Source organism: Schistocerca nitens, chromosome 4, assembly GCF_023898315.1.
Source record: "Schistocerca nitens isolate TAMUIC-IGC-003100 chromosome 4, iqSchNite1.1, whole genome shotgun sequence".
NCBI lineage: Eukaryota > Metazoa > Arthropoda > Insecta > Orthoptera > Acrididae > Schistocerca > Schistocerca nitens.
In genome coordinates, this window is record NC_064617.1 from 327,249,277 (window position 1) to 327,271,239 (window position 21,963).

Genomic DNA, 21,963 nt, shown 5'->3' on the forward strand with positions numbered 1-21,963 from the left:
GTAATTAAATTTCTGACAAGAGTGGATAAAGGCATTAGGACTCTAACTGATAATGTTTTCTTTGATGAAACTCAAAGCAAGAAAATAACAGTGTACCCAGTAGCAAATGCCCTCCTCTCTGATCATGATGCTCAGTTAGGATAAATCAGAGGTAGTGCCTTACATAATACAGGGTCGTCCATTGATAGTGACTGGGCCAAATATCTCATGAAATAAGCATCAAACAAAAAAACTACAAAGAATGAAACTCATCTAGCTTGAAGGGGGAAACCAGATGGTGCTATGGTTGGCCCGCTATATGGCGCTGCCATAGGTCAAACGGATATCAACTGTGTTTTTTTAAATAAGAACCCCCATTTTTTATTACATATTCGTGTAGTACGCAAAGAAATAGGAATGTTTTAGTTGGACCACTTTTTTTCACTTTGTGATAGATGGTGCTGTAATAGTCACACATGTATAAGTACGTGGTATCACATAACATTCTGCCAGTGCGGATGGTATTTGCTTCATGATACATTACCCACGTTAAAATGGACCGTTTACCAATTGCAGAAAAGGTCGATATCGTGTTGATGTATGGCTGTTGTGATCAAAATGCCCAATGGGCATGTGCTATGTGTGCTGCTCAGTATACTGGACATCATCCAAGAGTCCAGACTGTTCACTGGATATTTGTGTTATTTAAGGAAACAGGAAGTGTTCAGCCACATGTGAAACATCAACCACGACCTACAACAAATGATGATGCCCAAGTAGGTGTTCTAGCTGCTGTCGCGGCTAATCCGCACATCAGTAGCAGACAAATGGCACGAGGATCGGGAATCTCAAAAACGTCAGTGTTGAGAATGCTACATGAACATCAATTGCACCCGTACCAATTTCTATGCACCAGGAATTTCATGGTGACGACTTTGAACATTGTGTACAGTTCTGCCACTGGGCACAAGAGAAATTAGGGGACGATGACAGATTTTTTGCACAACAGCGGTAACGTAAACCAGCATAATACGCACTATTGGGCAACGGAAAATCCACGATGGCTGTGACAAGTGGAACATCAGCGACCTTGGCAGGTTAATGTAGTGTGTGGCATTATGAGAGGAAGGATAATTGGCCCCCATTTTATCGATGGCAATCTAAATGGTGCAATGTATGCTGATTTCTTACGTAATGTTCTACCGATGTTACTACAAGATGTTTTACTGTATGACAGAATGGCGATGTACTTCCAACATGATGGATGTCCATCTCATAGCTTGCGTGCAGTTGATGCGGTACTGAATAGCATATTTCATGATAGGTGGATTGGTCATCTAAGCACCATACCATGGCCCACATGTATCCTTCAACTTTCCCCACAGCAAGAAATCCGGGGACATCAGATCCTATGTCCCTGGATTTCTTTCTGTGGGAAAGTTGAAGGCTATTTGCTATCGTGATCCACCAACAACGCCTGACAACATGTGTCAGCGCATTGTCAATGCATGTGCGAACATTACGGAAGGCAAACTACTTGCTGTTGAGACGAATGTCGTTACATGTATTGCCAAATGCATTGAGGTTGACGGACATCATGTAAGTTCACCAAGGTACATGTATCACATTGGAACAACCGAAATAAAATGTTCTGTATTTTAATTTAAAAAACCTACCTGTTACCAGATATTCGTCTAAAACTGTGAGCCATATATTTGCGACTATTACAGCGCCATCCATCACAAAGTGAAAAAAGTGGTCCAACTAAAACATTCATATTTCTTTACGTGCTACACGAATATGTAATAAAAATGGGGGTTCCTATTTCAAAAAATGCCGTTGATATCCGTTTGACCTATGGCAGCGCCATCTTGCGGGCCAACTATAGTGCCATCTGCTGTCCCCCTTCAAGCTAGACAAGTTTCGTTCTTTGTAGTTTTTTTGTTTGACGCTTATTTCGTGAGATATTTGGCCTGGTCACGATCAATGGACCACCCTGTAGATACTCCTCAGTGGAAATCAAAATACTTATTGATTCCAGGACAAATGTTTTAAGGAACAGTTTACAAGAGATGACCTGGGATAAAATTTATAAAGAACCAAACGCTAAAATAGAATGCAAATCTATTCCATGATAAAGTGTTATCATTATTTGCAAACAGCTTTCTGCACACTCATCGAAAAGGAAATTAAACAGTTGCGTCACACATTATGAATCACTAGCGCGATTTAAGTATCTTATGAAGGAAGAACAGAAATGTCCTCTGTTGGCAAGAAGAAGTAGAGATCTTACAGTAACTGCACACAACAAAAACTACTCAAAATTATGAAGAAAAGTTATAGAAAATTAAACAACATGCACACTATTTCAGAAATAAGTATTTCTGGGAACAGGCTTGTCTATAATGAATGCAGTGCAAAGAAACAGGACAAAAGGATAACATCATTATTCATTTAAATGGAAGGCTATAAATGATTGGTCACAGATAGCAGGTACATCTGATAATCATTTCTTAAATGCAGTAGAAAATGTAGGGGCAAACAGTTTAACAGAAAAACCAAATCAGTGTGTTGAAAAAGAGACTCATATAAAATTCAATCATATGGATATATTGCCCACCTCTCATTCGAAAATTATATATTTGCTTAAAAGTAGAAGCTCATCTAGATATGATGGTGTTTCCAACTGAATGCTAAAGACTTGTTCTCACATTAAAAAGTGCTGTCTCTTCTGAAATACGTAATTAATCACCAACTCAAGGCATTTTTCCATAGACATTAAAGTATTCCATTCTATATGAAAGGTGGTAGGAGAGATGCCAATAACTATCAAACCATTTCACTACTGACATCATCTTCCAAAAATTTTGAGATGGTGATTTATTCTAGAATAGTATCCCACCTGAGAAATAATAATATCCTCAGTAAATTAAAGTTAGAATTTCAGAATAGTTGCTCAACCGAGAATGCCATTTAATGTTCCCGCAACAAATTTTACAAGCATTAAATAACAAAATACTACGTGTTGGTTTTTTTTCTGACTATCTAAGGCATTTACCATGTGAATCAGAATGTTCACCTAGATAAACTGAGGTTTTATGGAACTGATGGTACAGCGAACCATACATAACCTTTCACTTACTTAATTACGGAGCACTTACCCATACAACATCTACTTCATTTAACCAGAAAATTTACTACTATTTTTTTGTGAATGTATGTTCCCCAGTTATTGTGCTGGACAGTTTTTTGTTGTGCCTCAAAATTTGCTTCAAGTGACTCAGGTACCTTTCCACAATGATATATTCGATTATCAGTCTGCAAATGACATATATCTGATGTAATGCTGTTTAGTACACCGTCTTGAGTCACCAATTACTTTCTTTGTACGTATATACAGAAAGCAGAATTAGTTCTTTTCGCGGATGCTACTAGTATTCTAATCCATTTAAACATACACAAAGCAACAGAAGAACAGAAAATAGAATTCTTAAAACTATTATTGAGTGGTTTTCTGTACAAGGTCTCACTCTTAATTTTAAAAAGTTCTGCACATCTACAGGTAGTACACCAATTATAAGTGTTAGTACATGGTGAGGAAATAATAACTAAACTGGAAAGCTCAAAAATTTTAGGTGTCCATACTGACAAGAATTTAAACTGAAGAAAAGAGTGCAACACCCCCCCCCCCCCCCCCCCCGACACACACACACACATTTTTGAACTCGTAAAACTACTTAGTTGAGCCATATTTGCACTTTGAACCACTGCATATCTTGGAAAGAAACAAATCACTAAGTTGACATATGTCATGTGGAATAATATTCAGGGGAAGTAACTTTTCATTTCTCATCATGTAGACATCTGCTTAAGGAGTTAGGGATTTTGACTATTGCTTTAAAGATTGTTTATTCCTCAAGAAGTTTGTTGTATGTAATCCGCTGCAGTTCAAGTTTCTCCTTGACATCTTCTTTTCTGTAGAAGGTTTTCTTCTTTTTAAATATTTAAGGTGGTGGACAGGAATTACTGACTCATGTGAATGATCCAAGGAACATAAAACGAACAAACAAACATTAAGTTATATCTTTTACATTATCCCACAGTCGTAACTGGGAGAAATTTCTAAATATAGGAGAAGGAAAGGACACAATCATGACAAAACACAATGGTTCCCAAACCAACCTGCACAAGCATCCAAGGAAAGGTCCCAGAATTAGTATTGCTTACTGAAAGTTATAATGCACAGATAGTATTGGGAACAGAAAGCTGGTTGAAACCAGACGTCAATGACAACGAAATCCTAAGTTCAGATTGGAATGTTTATTGTAAGGACAGGTTAGTCGCCAATGGTGGCAGCCCTTTTACTGAAGTAAAAAATTCAATAAAATCTAGTGAGGTTATCATGGGTTCCGAATGTGAATTAATCATGGGTTCCAAATGTGAATTAATCTGGGTGAAATTGAGTATCGAAGAATGGTCAAACATAGTGATCAGATGCTTTTATAGACCTCCTGGGTCCGGATCTGTAGTTGTAGAGTGCTTCAAACTGAAATTGCAGAATACCATTAGTAATTTTCCTGATCATGCCACTGTAATAAGCGGTGACTTTAACTTGCCAGGTATAGATTGGGAGTGTTATGCCATTAAAATTGGTGCCAGAGAAAGCAACTTGTCTGGCATTGTTCTGAATGTCTTGTCCAAAAATTACCTTGAGCAGATAGTTAGGGAACCAACTCATGAGTGCAACGTCCGAGACCTCCTGGCAACAAACAGATCTGAACTTACCGAATCAGTTAACGTAGAGGAAGGTATCAGTGATCATAAGGCTGTGACAGCATCTGTAATGGTGGGTCCGGCAAGGAATGTTAAGAAAGGTAGGAAGATATATTTGCTCAGCAAGAGTGACAGGATACAAATTTCAGAATATTTCAGCAGTCAGGATCAAATATTTGGTGGTGAAGAACAAGATGTGGAGAACAAATGTAAAAAATTCACAGGCATCATTCAATATTCCCTAGACAAGTATTTTCCAATAAGGTTTTAAGGGATGGGAAAGATCCACCGTGGTTCAATAGCTGTGTTAGAAAAGTGCTACGTAAACAAAGAGCACTTCATCTCAGATTCAAGACAAGTAAAAACCTAGCTGACAAACAAAAGCTGAACGAAGTGAAAATGAGCGTAAGGAGAGCAATGAGAGAACCGTTCAATGATTTTGAAAGTAAGACGTTGTCAACCAACCTGAGTAAAAACCCTAAGAGATTTTGGTTGTGTGTAAAATCAGTAAGTGGGTCCAAATCATTTATTCATTCTCTCAGCGACCACACTGGCACCGAAATGGAAGATAACAGAGAGAAGGTTGCAATACTGAATTTGGTCTTCCGAATTTATTTCACTGTGGAAGATTGTAACACTGTCCCTCCTTTCAATCATCATATGAATGTCAAAAGGGCACATATTGAGATCATCGATCGTGGAATTGAAAAGCAGCTATGATTGCTTAGTATTGGAAAGGCGTCAGGACCAGATGAGATTCTAAAAAGATTATGCAAAAGAACTTGCTCCCCTTCTAGCAGTAATTTATCATAGATTGCTTGAGCAACAAAAGGCACTTAACGACTGGAAAAAAGCGCAGGTCATTCCCATTTTTAAAAAAGGCCATAAGATAGATCCACACAATTATAGACCTATTTCGTTGACGTCAATCTGTTGCAGAATTATGGAACATGTTTTATGCTCAAGAATTATGACGTTTTTGGAAAATGAACATCTCCTCTATAAAAATCAACATGAATTTCACAAACAGAGATCCTGTGAAACTCAGCTCGCTCTGTTCCTCCATGGGATCCACAGCACAGTGGACTATGGCATTCAGGTTGATGCCGTGTTCCTCGATTTCAGTAAGGCATTTGACACCGTCCCAAATTGCCGCTTAATGAAAAAAATACGAGCTTCCGGAGTAGACCTGCAATTGGATTCAACACTTTCTTGCAGATAGAACTCAACAAGTCGGTCTTAACAGAACAAAATCGACAGATGTAAAGGTAATATCCGGAGTACTACAGGGAAACATTACAAAGATGCTAAATAACCTCCACAGGCAGATGTTACAAGATAGGCATTGCGCATCACAGAGAGATTTACTATTGAAATTTCAGGACAGTACTTTTCAGGAGTGGGACAACAGATTACTTCCTCCCATATACATCTCGCATATTTACCATGAGGAGAAAATTTGGGAAATTAGAGCCAATACAGAGAGTTACCGACAATCATTCTTCCCACACACTATTTGCAAGTGGAACAGGGTTGGAGGGATCAGACAGTGGTACCGAAAGTATCCTCTGCTGCACACCATTAAGTGGCTCGCGAAGTATGATGTAGATGCAGATGTAGATGAACCTTAAGGTTGGAGAATACCTAATTCATATGTACTGCGAGAATACAGATATTCTCACTCTACCCAATAAAAATGTCATAGGTACAAAAATATTACTGTCTCCACAAAACAGCAAACGATGTCTCGTGTTCTTAGTGGCAGTTGTCACAGCCAACTTCCTGTCTGACACTGAATGAAATTTCAAATATCAGCATTTTGCCTATCAACAAAAAAGAATATGACAGTGGAACAGAGGAAGAGAGAGAGGAAAATGTGAAACATGGGAAGAGGCACGATTGTAGGTGTAGGACAGAGGGTGGTGTAGATTAAGGCCATGAGGATTGTTGGACTGAAGGATGTGTTGCAAGTACAATTCCCATCTAATTCAGGGAAGTCAGTATGGGGAAGGGGAGAATTATATGAAAGAGGGCATGTAATCTAATTGCCACAATCCCTTTTTGCAACTCAGCCATAACTGAGCACTGTACCTGAATGGAACATTCCATTGTACGAGGGCCGTTCAGAAAGTAACCTCCGGTTGATTTAAAAAAATACACCAAGTTAAATAAAAATATTTTAATATATACATCTTACAACTACATCTTTGCACTATTTTTCTACATAGTCACCATAGCGATTGAGGCACTTATCGTATCTCTTCACAAGCTTTGAAATTCCTTCTGCATAAAAATCACCCGCTTGAGCCTGGAGCCAGCCTGTGACCGCATCTTTGAGCTCTTCGTCGTCATCAAACCGCTGTGACCCGCCATTTCTTCAAATGCATGAAGAGGTGATAATCACTTGGCGCCAGGTCTGGGCTGTAAGGTGGATGGTTGATAACGTCCCACTTGAAGGACTCAAGAAGGGCCGTTGTTCTGCGAGCAGAGTGAGGACGGGCGTTATCGTGCAAAAAAACGATACCGGAAGTCAGCGTACCATGGCGTTTGTTCTGTATAGCCCGTCGTAACTTTTTTATTGTTTCACAGTACACGTCTTGATTAATGGTCGTACCACGTTCCATGAATTTAACCAACAACACCCCTTTGGCATCCCAAAACACCGTTGCCATCAGTTTTCTGGCAGAAAAATCTTGCGAGGCTTTTCTTGGTTTGTTAGGCGAATTTGAATGTGCCCACATCTTTGATTGTTCTTTTGTCTCAGGGTTCACGTACTTAATCCAGGTTTCGTCACCGGTCACGATTCTGTTTAACAATGGTTCTCCTTCGTCCTCATAACGTGACAGAAAGTCTAATGCAGAGGCCATTCTTTGAGTTTTGTGGTGGTCGGTAAGAATTTTGGGCACCCATCGTGCACAGAACTTACGGTAACCCAATCTTGCTGTCACTATCTCGTACAAGAGAGTCTTAGAAATCTGTGGAAAACCAGTAGACAACTCCGACATTGTGAAACGTCGATTTTCCCGAACTTTTGCATCAACTGTCTGAACGAGTTCGTCAGTCACCAATGATGGTCTACCACTCCTCTCTTCATCATGAACGTTTTCTCGTCCACTTTTAAATAAACGTACCCATTCACGGACAACTCCTTCACTCATAACTCTTGGTCCGTACACGGCACAAAGCTCACGATGAATAGCTGCTGCAGAATATCCTTTGGCTGTAAGAAACCTTATGACAGCACGCACTTCACATTTGGCGGGGTTTTCTATTGCAGCACACATTTCAAACTGCCACAAAAACTAAACTAGCGCAGGTACAACGTTCACTCGACCACGGCTTGATGCCGACTGACCTGTTGAGTGCGTGAACGCACAGATGGCGTCGCTACTCCCCCCACAACCCGCACTGTGACCAATCGGAGGTTACTTTCTGAACCGCCCTCGTATATTCTGGCATGAAATCCTTGGTTAAGATGAAATCCATTTGGAAATTGATTATTAAAGAATTGTGAAAACATGTATGACAAAATATGTTGTTAACTGGAACAGTTTTTTCGATGCCCTCTGTCAATCCTACCTGGTAAGGGTCCCATACCGCACAGCAATATTCAAGCAGAGGATGGACAAGTGTAATGTAGACTGTCTCTTTAGTGGGTTTGTCGCATCTTCTAAGTGTTCTGCCAACAAAGCGCAGTCTTTGTTTTGCCTTCCTCACAATGTTATCTATGTGGTCTTTCCAATTTAAGTTGCTCGTAATTGCAATTCCTAGGTATTTAGTCAAATTGACAGCCCTTAGATTTGTGCGATTTATCGTATACCCAAAATTTATCAAATTTCAACAATACAACATAAGAATCAGCTTAATTTTTCACAGAAGGAGTAACCCATGAGGAAATTCTTCAATTTCGATTTGAAAGCATAGATTACTGCTAAGATTTTTGGATTCTTGTGGTAGCTTATTGCAAATGAATGCAGCAGTATACTGCATACCTTTCTGCACAAGAGTTAAGGAAGTCCGATCCAAATATAGGTTTGATTTCTGCCGTGTAATAACTAAGTGAAAGCTGCTTATTCTTGGGAATACGCTGACATTGAACTGGGGTCGACAAGAGATTCGCAAACTTACACCACTTATTGCCTAAAATATCCTTTTAGAAAGAGTTACCCCAAAATATAATACCATACGACATAAGTGAATGAAAATAGACAAAATAGACTAATTTTTGTGTCGAATGATCACTTACTTCAAATACCCCTTGAACAGGAGGTAGTTGTCAACCGAAATATCAAAACAGGACTTTATCATCTAGCTGCAAGCCTCAAATACTCATTACACTGGAAGAACTCCAAAATACACTTCAGATCAGGTTTTAGTTTTAGAATACATCCTTGAGAGTATTCTCCTGCAAACTTAGTATTTTGACAAGTGTTTCACAATTCATATTTTCATTAATGTCATTTGCTGTCACCAATATCACTCTTTCCTCAGTAAAAGATGTCTGTCCAAAGCACGAATATAATACAAGGACCAAAAAGCACTTATACAAATGCTTTACGGGCTTAAATTAGCATAAAGAGTAATCTGATATGAAATTTCCTGGCAGATTAAAACTGTGTGCTGCACCAACACTCAAACTCGAGACCTGTGACTTTAGCGGGCAAGTGCTCTAATCGACTGAGCTACCCAAGCATGACTCACTAACTGACCTCATAGCTTTACTTCCATCAGTACCTCATCTCCTATCACCCACATATGGTTACACATGTATCAAAGAAACTGCCAGAGTGTATCAAATGCGTTAATGATTATGCGGTGACTGAAATAAAAAAAAATGCTGACAGTGTTTCGTGTGCTGCAGTGCGGGCTGTGAACATCGCAAGATGCTGAAACATTGTAGGTATGTTCACAGATTGGTGCGCTCATGGAGTATATGAAAAAAGTAACAGTTCCGCTTTCTGACTTAATGAAGGAAACAGTTGATGGAACACAGTCTGAAACATCAAGGGATCACCAATTTAGTACTGGAGGGAAGTGTGGGGGTGAAAATTGTAGGAGGAGACCAAGAGATGAAAACAGTAAGCAGGTTCAAAAGGATGTGGCTTGCAGTAATTATTCGGAGATAAAGAGGCTTGCACAGGATAGAGCAGTGTGTAGAGAACTGCATCATACCAGTCTTCAGACTGAAACCAGCATAAGCAGCAGCAGCAACAACACTGAGAGATCATGTAATGCTCCAGACTGATAAATACTGTGAAATAAGTAAATAACATTCTTTCAATAATGTACTAACTTTCTTATTATCCAAACAGACTTCAAAATGCTACTGCTAAGAGAACCAGAGATATGATCACTATCAATATTAATTAGTTTCTAAAACAAGGTTTTTTTCTGTTTTGTGTTCTTTCTTAGATGTCCGTATAAGTGAAGTTCTTGTTTCTTCCTTATAAAGAAAAGGGGAAACTCCAGGCCTAGAAGATATGACCGTCAACTCAGCAAGTTTAACAAAAAGAAGGGAAACTGGGTAAGGACTATGTATTTGCATTCTATAATGAATTATAATGTGCAATAATTACTTCTAAACAGTAAATATGTACAGTGATAACTTAGTTAAGGTAAAGTATCAGCTTCCTTCATTTGTGTGTTCAGAATTTGTTCACTGTTTTCAAGATCACATCTTTACCTCTCAAAAATTAAAGAAAAAAGGCCTTTGGAGTATCCCTACAGCATTCAAAGCTTCTGTGGAAAGAGCACTTTTTCCTCATCAAAGCACTCATTTTTCCTGACCATCCTCATTATTACTGGCATGTATGTCTTCGGATGTGTCAACACAATCTTCTCCGAAAACTAGCATGTTTTTGACAACCCCTACAAAGTCTTCAAATACGGTCACTGACATGCTTGTCTAATGAGAAACAAGTGTGAACCATACCTTGCTGCAACAGCCAACCCCAGCACAATTTTCTTCCCACTTACGCCTATTTAAGAGCCTTTTTCTACACAACTCTTCATGGTAATGTTGATTACACCAACCACACTCTTCTAGAGAATCTTTTGCCACACAAAATGATCTTGTGATAATATTTAAAAATGTGTACGATACCCTGAGCAAAGAGTGGTGGTATTGGCAAGTAAAGAAATGAATTTCACTTCACTTATAGAGGTGGAATATCAGTTGGTCCCACGGTAGGAAAAATGACTCACTTCCAGGTATTTTATGGGGGTGAACATTGGGGAACTTGGCTATTGTTCACTTACTCAGATTCAACTCTACATATGAAAATAGGACAATTTGTGGGGCATTAAAAGTTCATGCCATAAGACATGTAGGCGAGATATCAGTTGATTTATGAAGCCCACTGCAACTGTTGGGGAGCTTCTTTTGCCAACCCTACTATAGGTACCCACACACTACCTCCACACCCCATTTCCATCAAAAGTGATCATCAGCTGGATGTGGGCGATATTGGGTGTGTGGTTAAGACAGAGTCCTGGTGCTCACTTCCCGTTTCATCTACCTGTACCACTCTCTGCCAAGAGCATTACTGAATTTATGAGAAGCAACTATTGGAGGTTTTCCACAAGCTAATGCTACAGCAGATCACTTAAATTGTGTGCACCATGGTGGTCATCATAATACTGTGCTAAAATGAACCAATGGCAACTTATAACACAATGCTATATTTCCATATTTTCTTCCTATAAGCAGAGCTCCCCTGAATATAATCTCGATTCTTCTTTGCCAACATTTTGTTCCATGTGAATGGTGAACCTGATGTTGCAGTGTGTTTTGTTCAGATATCACAGGAATTTGCAGGGTGTTTTGCTCAGATATCACAGGAATTTCATCATTTCAGTTATTACTTTGGAGAAGAGTTAAGTGCCTTGCATCACTTCAAAACACTGTTTGACCACTCTCATACAATACAATACATGAAAGTGAATAAAAATAAATAGTTTTCAAAAATTTATTAAGAAAATACAACCTTCTATGAAACTTAGAAACAATTTACACATTAAACTCTACTACTAGAGAGACAGAACAAACAGTCTTATGATATACTACTAACAGTAAGTGATTTTTTTGTGATAAATACAGAATAACTTACTATTCAGGCTGATATATTCATTGAGGTCACCACAAAATTAAGTTTAGCTATGAAAAATTAACTATATAGTAATCAGAGATGTCTGACTTAATGGCAGGAATCTCATTTTACATGATCATACACAGATACAAATGGCAGTTATGATCTGGGTGCAGTTGGTAACATTAGTAGTGCGCAAATGTGTGTTCTGTGGGCACAACAAAGCAATTCACTCGTGCTGTGCTACTCAGTTATGAAATCACTTTGGACACGTATATTGTATGTACGATGATGTTATGTGCCATTAATGTGGGCATGACAGTTATGAATACATAAAGTATTCTTACAATATTTGTGAACTGAAATTAAAGTTGTGCATGCCATTCTTCCTTCTTATATAGGCTTTAAGTATACAATAACTGACTGAAGAAGCTGAAAAGTTTGTAGAACTAGATTGAGAACTTACAGTGTATCAGGTAAAGAATAACGTTTCTATTAACAAAGTAATACACAAACAAGTATTTTATAAATACAAATAATTCATTTGCTAGTAACCAAATATTCAGCAAAAATAACTGTCCAAAAGGCAAAAAATTCAGATGGAACACTGATATTCTCTATGCTCAACATAAATGCCACTAACACAAATAACAAGTAACAATATTATGGAACAAAGGAGGAGGTAATGTGTGACAGCCACTGGAGCAAAATACAAAAGGCTGCCAACATATGCAACACATAGTTACCACAGGGGAAATACAGTTTTATTAAATGGGTATGTAATAGCTGCAACACATTGATAATGTGAAACGAAAACCAAAGCACCAGTGGCAGTGCATGTAAAGATATGGATGAAATTCTCTTGTCATTCACATGTGCAACAGAAAATAGGAACAAGAAAACAATAACTTGTACATGCCAGACATTCATTACCAAGAACTGAAAATTACTGATGGCCAGGAAAGGAACAGGCACCTGCAGGCTCACCCAAAAAAGCAGTGTTGCATGTGGTGATGTGTGCGCATACAAAGAGACACCGGTATGCTGACATTATGAAGCCAAGAAACATGAATAAGAAATCTTAGTTGTGGTGGTGTACTGATCTGCAGTGTAGCCAGACATTTATGTTACATTCAAAGTAGACAGTCTGGTTTGAGCTGGCAAAACAGCATTGAAGACTTCATTAAACCCTTCTCACATAACCAGCTCTAAAAAAAAAGCTATGTCTATGAAGAAGGAATCTTTACAGAAAAATTTGAGGTACTGAAAGATGCTGCCCGCATTTCAGTGGAAAGATAGCACCATCTTCAGAAACATATTTAAAAAGGAAAAACTGAATGCTATGAAAGGGTCATGCAGACATTACTGGTCTGACACTTTTGTTTCAAAACAGTGAAAGTCCTTTTGTATGCTGGTTTAGTTTCTTACATGTGAAGCTCAAACCACAATAAATGAAATGGGAAAAATAAGAAATAAATTATATACATCTGTTTCCAAACTGCATGGACACTTACAAATTGTAGAATACAATAAATAAATTCCACAGAGATTTCAACAGGCTCTCTTATCCTGTGTACAACATTATTTTAAGAAGAACCGATTTATAGAAAATACATTTTTTAAATTCTGGAGATATAAGTGGTATCTGTCTTAAGATGCCTGAACTTCTGGTGTCATAATTCTAAAACCATTACTGCACAAACTTTATTAGCACTAGTCATAAATATGCTCAGTTGGTGGCTCAGATTATACTGTAGTGGACGGAAGTAATTGGCTGCTGTGCAATTTTATGACAATAACAAACAATATATGCACTACTCATTAAATATGGTGAATCACAAAAGTCTACACTAGTGGCCACCTCATTTGTGGATGATACTACGTGGAATTAATATTGCTGCGATACTAATCAGGTACAGATCGGTTGGAATATAGTGGAAAACACTTCAAATTTTGTAAAATGAACTTCATGCAGTATCAAAGAAATAAAACATTCGTATTAATTTTCTAAAACAGATAACGTAATACAGACATTAATACACACATCTATAAAGCATAAGTTCCACTCTTGAACAGTGCTCCAGTCTAACACTTATGGTCTCTCAATTTTGTTACATAATAAGAAAAGTAAAGTCCATTCTGTTTGGTATGGGCAATGGAACTTTTATCTCAGTACTGTATGATAACACTGTAGCCTATCTTATGGAGTGAAAATGAATTGTGACGTGATTGTTGATGTTCTGATGATAAGACTAAAAGTTGAGGTAAGGCTCCTTTTTAATGCATTAAATGTAATACTCACAAGTTAAATTCAGTAATAATATTACATCGGACTTATCCACGATACAGTAGGATGTAAAGCAAAATGTTAAAAATAAGATCAAACTGAGCTGTCAATTTTAATGATGGATATTTCAGTCTTTGACAACCCTCTTAATGACTGGCACCATGGTCTCAATTCTACACGAAGTACAAAACAAATCACTGACAAAAATTAATTACATTACGAATTTCTATCTAGGAATTTTATTTCTGTGGATTTTCATTCCAATCGCTGGAACAACTGGTTGTCAATAACTGGAGCATCTCATTCCAGGTATGGGTGGCAAAAGAAATTACAAGTCACAGAAGCTGCCCAGGAAGGTATTCCAATAGCTAAGGCAGCCACAGACTTGAGCTGTCAAAGGTGAAATTGTATTACAAGGTAGGCAGCAAAATTTTCAAATTGCTTAACTTTAGTCCTCTTGTTATACTCCCTGAGGATGAAGAAAACATTCTAATCCAGTGGTTTTTGTCAACTGCAAAGTGCACTAACCAGTAACAAAAGAAATACTGCTGTGCAGTGTATGGCAAATAACAAAAAATGAAAAGGCAAAATTCATTTCCTACTGGAAGACCAGGCAGAAAACCATATAAATCATTTACAAAAAGACAACCAAAACTTCACAGCCTCTAATGAAAATGTAACTAGGCAACAAAACTGAACAGTATCTGAAGGAAGGAAAATAAAGGCGTTTTGGAAACATCAAATGACCAAAATTGTTTTCCATTGAGATGAAAGGGCTATGAACTTGGTTTACAAAACAAGAACAATTTACGGTGAAAAGTTGTTCACAGTGTTGTGTAAAATTCCATGTGCTCTAGATTAAGTAGTAAGTACAATGGAAATGCCTGTAAGTATTCACTGGCTATGTGTTACTTAATGAGAAACCTGGAATATTGCTGGTATAAGTAGTATCTGAAAAATTTTACACTTCACCTATGTGAAGTACATGTGTTATTCTCTTGGACACATCAAGCATTTTTTTATTGGAGGATCATGAAAGGAGAGAAAAAACTGCACAAACCAAACTTTGCATGAACTGCAACTACCACTCTCTTCCATATAATGAATTATTTGTAACTGCTGCACAGGTCAATGCACATGTAGCTCAAAATCCCATCCTCTTTCACTAATGAAACTAGCTTCTATCAAAAAGAAACACACATACTGGTAAACAAAGCCATCAATAGATTTAAAGTTTCTGAACTAGAAAATATGTATATACTGTTAATTAAGGTAAGGATGAGTTACTCAGCAATCCACTAAGATGTATAAAAAAGGTGGGTATGTAAGGGAATTAATTAGCTATAGTAAAAGCAAACAACATGAATCATACAGAGTTTGTGCAGCCTATAAGCATATGCTTTAACCTAAGCCAATTGGAAAGACAATGTAGAGATACTTGATTATTAATTTACTTTACATGTAACTAATTATATGATTCTACAGTCACAAAAGCATTTAATTGTTCATATGCCCAACATCACATAGCATATCAGTTGTAAACAAAAGACTCAATGAACAACTAAATATACGATACAGTAAGAAATGTATTGCTTTTTCAGTTGTTAAAAGATGGCGCCTGTACAGCACATACATAGCCTTAATAAAACTTCCATACACAGACACTATTTTGACAGGTGGAAGCAAGATTGTATATCAGGGAGGAGGGAAACAACTTGAAACAAACCAACTGAAAAACAACTCTAAAATATCTAAATAACTATCTGAATAGGCAGCCCTGTACATTAAGATCATTAAAAAAAATTCCAATGAACACTTCAAGATAATACAGTACAATAACTGCCGCTGCTCTGTAAAAAGTATGGTACAATTTTAAAGATACTTGTATCAAATATTTAATCCAACTGCCTCTGTGGAATTATAATTTACAGTAGCCTACATTACAAGGAGCGTCATAAAAATGTTACCAAATTTAGACACATTGCTCTATTGCCTCTCAAAAAGAACTATCTGGGGCTACAACATAAGCCATCCTCAGCAACGAACACCTATTAATACAAATCAAGGTCAAGGCATTCTTGCCTCCTATTACTTGACAGTAACACTAACGGGAGGTAATCATACGGGTGGCGCAACTGGAAGTCACTTTTTAACAAAATTTCCCAAACGATTCATTTAGAGGATGGGCACCAGTTCACAATTGCATACAAACTTCGAGGTAAACTATCACTACGTGCATATCCTAACGGCATACAAATGGAAGTTGTACGTGTAATGGCATTTTGTATACATTTCTGCTGTACACAGCTAATCTTACTGTCAGTCTGAGAAAAACACACTAACGAAATCCACATTAACTGAGAATCAACCAATAACTTTCTATCTGGCACGTTCTTTCCTTGACTGACATATATACATTTGTCCCATGTCCTCAGATGAAACCACCTCTGTTGTTTGACTGCCGCAGTTCATTCTCTCACTGCTGCTTTCTTCGTTCAATCCTCGGAACACTGTCTGGGACAAGACGGAGGGCTGTATTACAAAAGAAACCAATTGCTTTGGTTAGTAAAATAGTATTACAGTTTGTGTGTGTGTGTCTTGCACGAAGTCTGTACCTTTTAATGCAGAATCATTGTTCCATCAGTTCCAACCAGTCTTCGCGGTTAATATCTTGATAATGTTACTATCTATTTAGGGCATAACAATGCCTGTTCTCTTCGGCTTCGCAACAATCGTTATTATTACTTTCATTGTTGTTATTAGATTCGCCATCAATGACGTTCTTGTACACCGAACGTAAGACACACATATAACGCTTACTGCCTGGTGCCAGATAGACTACATTTATCAGCACCACATTTGCTCCAGGTAATTCTCGCATAAACACAATATTCTCTTCACTTTCCAACTTCGAAATGCACTTGCAGACAGCCGTTGTGGCGTTAGTTTCATTATGAGGTAGTAAGAACATTTCGGTTGGCTTTTTGTGTTTCCTTCCCGAAAACTAATAAAAATGTTCCATTATCCAGTTTTCAAATCTTCTAACAACGTTATTAATGCCACTGCACATGCAATTGCAAGCATGTCAAAACACAAACAATTCAGCGGATCTGCAACGAGTTACAGTCTCAAAGCTTCTCCACTTCTCCAGACTGACAAACATGACAGCTGACGAGGTGGTATCGATATTGCTGGTAGCAATCGTATCAAGCAAAGCAATTCATTTTGCGTTAAACAGAATCATGCTTTTACTATGTGCAATAATTTATCATTCCTGATGGACTTATTTCACGAAATGTTTTTATGAGATATAGCATCACAGTTGTTAACACTTCGAAAGGAAAGTCCCAGAGTGTAACGAATAATACGCAATGGCCGTCACGTCACATCGCCGTCACCTAGGTGAATTCACACTGGCACGTCAAGTCAATTCAACTCATGTGATTTCAGTTCCCTCAGCTGTCCTCAACTTCCTTTTCGCGGGAATTGCGATCTTCGTAAGCTGAATTTCAACTGTTTTTAAGTGTGAATCGCACACATACAATGTGATAGCTTATATAAGTAGATGCTGGAGTCCACATCTGTACGAAAATGATATTTATTGATTTGCTGCTTGCATGGATATATTGCATATTAGAGAAGTAAGACAGAAGTGCAAAACAACACAAAAAACTGCGTGGGACCGAAAAATGTCATTAAGTGGTACAGAAGGGCAATTTCACACACTATACAAGGAGCTCGAGGAATTTGCAGTTTATATTTTAGAAAGTTAAGGCAACAGATTTTTCTTTTGTTGCATTAAACTGCACCAGGAATTGCTAAAAGGGGTAGCGTCACTACAAATCTTCGAATTTCGGAAACGGCTTTTCGCTGTCGAGTTTACATGTTAAGGTCTGAAGCGGATTTGCTAGCCCAGTTAAATATGGCATGTGGAAGACACCTGATCCGGTTTCTGATTCAGTCAACACAATCGTTATTTCCCTTGACTTAGATATTACAGGTAGACAGCTTCATGGTCATTCTAATATTTCTGCTTCTCCTTCACTTCACAATAAGTCCATATTAACCTAATATTCTGAGAACAAGATGTAACTTGATAGCCCAAGCATGTTTCAAAAACGTTTACGTATTGGAAAATCGTCAGTTAGAAGCGGATTTCCAGAATAGAGTTTGAAATCTTTAGATGACCACCCAGAAGCGATGTTGGGAAATTGATTTACGAAATCCAGGTTTGGGAGCCCCATGTAAACAGGGTGAGTGTTATGAGCTGCCATCACACACCATGAAAAACTGGTTTGTGCAATGTATCGTTGCTAGCCCAATGTAATTTATTGTATAATAGTCATATCCCCCTCAATACCTTTTCCTTCAAGATTTATAGGTTTCTCTTACGTCTTGTATTTTTAATACTTCAAGTTGCCTTATTTGGACTGGGATTAGCTAGCGAAGCAATGTAAATATTGATCATTGAAGGTGGCAAAACTCTCTCACACACAATATAGAGAGCTTTTTACCAATAAATATGCCACCCACAAACACGTATGTATATAAACAATTACCAGTGTTTGAATATTTCAGTCCATTCTTTTATGTAGTACTACACATACCGGTTAACATACAAATAAATTCCAACTACTAATCAAACTGATTTCATCCACTTTTTTCAGTTCTAGTTGCAGCCATATTGCAAATCATATCATTGTAAAATATTAAATATCGTACCGGTACACATAAAAATCCACTTTATAAATCTAGTAGAGGGCAAGTAATTTAGTACACTCATGTAGTATACTTCAGACTGATGGCTCACTACTTCAATTAATCTTTTGTCATTAATTATAATGTTTAACAAAAGAAATAATGAAGTGAAACAATTTGTGGCAAATAACAAACAAAAAATGTTGATATTAACAACAATAACCACAAAGAAACCAAGTATGGAGATCTTGCATGGCTTTGTATCTGATGGAAATGAGCATGGGGGTCATGTGATCAACAACAGACACATAATGTCAGCCATCAAGACTATCAGGATGGCCACTGTTGATGCTGCCATTTGAAATGCATTGCAGAATGTTTTGATGTGACAGTATGTGATATGATGTGACAGTCAGAGTGAATTAATCTTAATTCATCTAGTATTAAGAGGTGTATATGCCCCAATAATTATATGAAATAACACTAGTGAAATATTATGAGAAAAATTAAATCAATCATGACATTTCACATTTAACATTATATTTTTCTCAGAAAAGATCAACATTACCACCTAAAGGCCCATTCACACTGGCTGTCACGTCATGTCATGTCATGCAGAACATTCTCCAATGCATTTTATATAGTGGCATACACACTGGCCATCTCATCACATCACATCATGTCAAGGATTCTCTGGAAGAACGTTTTGATGGCTGGTATCATATGTTTGTTGTTGATCAGGTGACCCCACAAGCTCATTTCCTCCAGGGACACAGCCATTTGCACATCTCCAAATTTGTTTTTTTTTGTGGTTTTTGTGATTAATATAACTTGTTTTTGTTCAATATTGATAATGAATTGTTTCATTATTTCTTTTGTTAAAATTTATAATAAAAAATCAAAGATTAATTGAAGCAGTGAGGCAGCAGTCTGAATTTTGTGACATCAGTGTACTCAATTAGTTGCCCTGTACAAAATTTATAAAGCGGATTTTTATACTCACCAGTATGTTATTTAATATTTTGCAGTGAAATGCATTGCAATATGGCTGCAACTTGTAGTGAAAAAGTACTGTGGGTAAAATCAGTTTGATTAGTAGGTGGAATTTATTTGTATGTTGACAGGCTTTTGTTGTGCTACATAAAAGAATTTGTACGAAGAAGGGCAGCATGAATTGTAGCAGGTTTTCTTGAAGATAGATGCAAACTATCCCATGAAAGTGTATTTAGAATGGTTCTAGAACCGTCTCTAAGTGATGAATCTGGGGTAGAACTGTTTAAAGAGATGATTGCATACTCATCACAACAGCCATATAACTGAATGAAAGGACTGTTCTTATGTTCACACATATCAATTAATTAATAAATATCTCAAATCTCTTACAAGTTAATCAAGAATTTCATTTCTTTTGTTTAATAAATTTGGAGTGTTTTAAGTACTGTTCATACTCTTACAGTGCACTCACCTCCAAAAAAGCAGAAGACCAGGAAGGAGAGGAGAGGGCTGCTCTTTTGAGACTTCATTGTGGATCAGTTCAACATCTCAGGGAAAAAAATCCTGCAAAAAGCAGAGAACAATTAAGAAAACAATATGAAGTGTTTGATTTATCTATAGCAACATTAGGATGTTGAGTGTAATCATGTGTCATGTCACACAGCATTGTATAAAAATGAAAGAAACAGTACTCTACAAATTTGAAGGTGATGTTCTAACAAGACTGTGTTTTAGTTCTAGAAAACTTTCAGTAGCATCAAATTCTTAAGCAGTATAAGTGTTCGTCATTCTGACAGTTAGTTTACCTCCAAACTATGGTCCTATTGGAGGTATTGTCTGTTCATAGCTTTTCTCGGTTCTGTGGAGTCGGTTATTTGTGCCTGGGAAGCATTGTAGAGTCTTTGCCTGAAGACTTTTGATTTACTCTTGTTTTAAACAACAGAAGTCCCAGTCCAGTATATAGTTTTAATCTCACAGGAAGTTTTGTATCAGTGTTTTGCTTGACACTATCACAGCACAGGCCTACATGGATGTTATAAGCACCTTATTGCTTCCCACTGCTGAAAAGCAATTTGGCGATGGCGATTGCATCTTTCAACATGACCAAGCACCTGTTCATAATGCACGGCTTGTGGCGGATTGGTTACACAACAATAACATCTCTGTAATGGACTGGCCTGCACAGAGTCCTGACCTGAACCCTATAGAACATCTTTGGGATATTTTGGCACGCCAACTTCGTGCCTGGCCTCACCAACCAAAATCGGTATTTCTTTTCAGTGCAGCACTCTGTGAAGAATGGGCTGCCATTCCCCAACATTCCAGTACCTAACTGAGCATATGCCTGCGAGAGTGGAAGCTATCATGAGGACTAAGGGTGGGCCAAAACTATATTGAATTCCAGCATTACCGGTGGAGGGGGCGACGAACTTGTAAGTCATTTTCAATCAGGTTTACGGATACTTTTGATCACATAGTGTAGGTGTTATGATTATGCTGGGAGAGGAATGGTTACTAAAAGACGTAGTCTTATTCTTTCTACATGATAGTGATGATTCCACATATATTCCAGATCGATATAGTTTTGTATCCAGATCTTTGTTACGGTACATGCCTATTCATCATGATATGTAGACGAAGTATAGTGCTTGTTCCAAAATCTTGTGAATTCTGTTGAGACTAACCCTTTGCCCCAGAAAGCGATCCCTTCCATCATAGTTTTCAATACATGAATATCATATTGTTGACATGTATGACAAATGGATCAGAACCTTTTTTTAGCAGCTTCAATACATGATCCTTATAAAGAAATGTGTGTAAAAGTCTTTTGAGATTTTGGTACTGTTATGTATACAGTGTTTCAAATTTTTGTTGTCATTTAATAAGAATTAAGTAGGTGATATTGGACTTCTTTGTCACAGTTTCTCATTCACTACAATAGTTTTGCTCTATGTTTTACCTGCCGTTATTACAATATGTTTGACTTTTCGACTGGGAATGATTTTTACCTTATTTGGCAACTTTCCTGAGCAGAAGTGAAGCTCACAACTGATTCAGATAACCATGAATCGTTTTTTTCCGATACTGTTTGTAGTATCCACCATTTACAGGGAATAAGCTGTTAAGACAAAAAATCAAACTTGT

General features: G+C 37.5%; 1 protein-coding gene across 1 annotated transcript in view; it reads right to left on the reverse strand.

Moving 5' to 3' along the window:
* LOC126253485 (uncharacterized) overlaps positions 1-21,963 on the reverse strand; it is a 314,750-nt gene that overhangs the window by 75,014 nt on the left and 217,773 nt on the right. The window contains exon 3 of the mRNA XM_049954857.1: positions 20,291-20,382. Coding sequence (XP_049810814.1) covers positions 20,291-20,348 — 58 coding nt within the window. The 5' untranslated portion in view covers positions 20,349-20,382. The remainder of the gene's footprint in view (positions 1-20,290; positions 20,383-21,963) is intronic.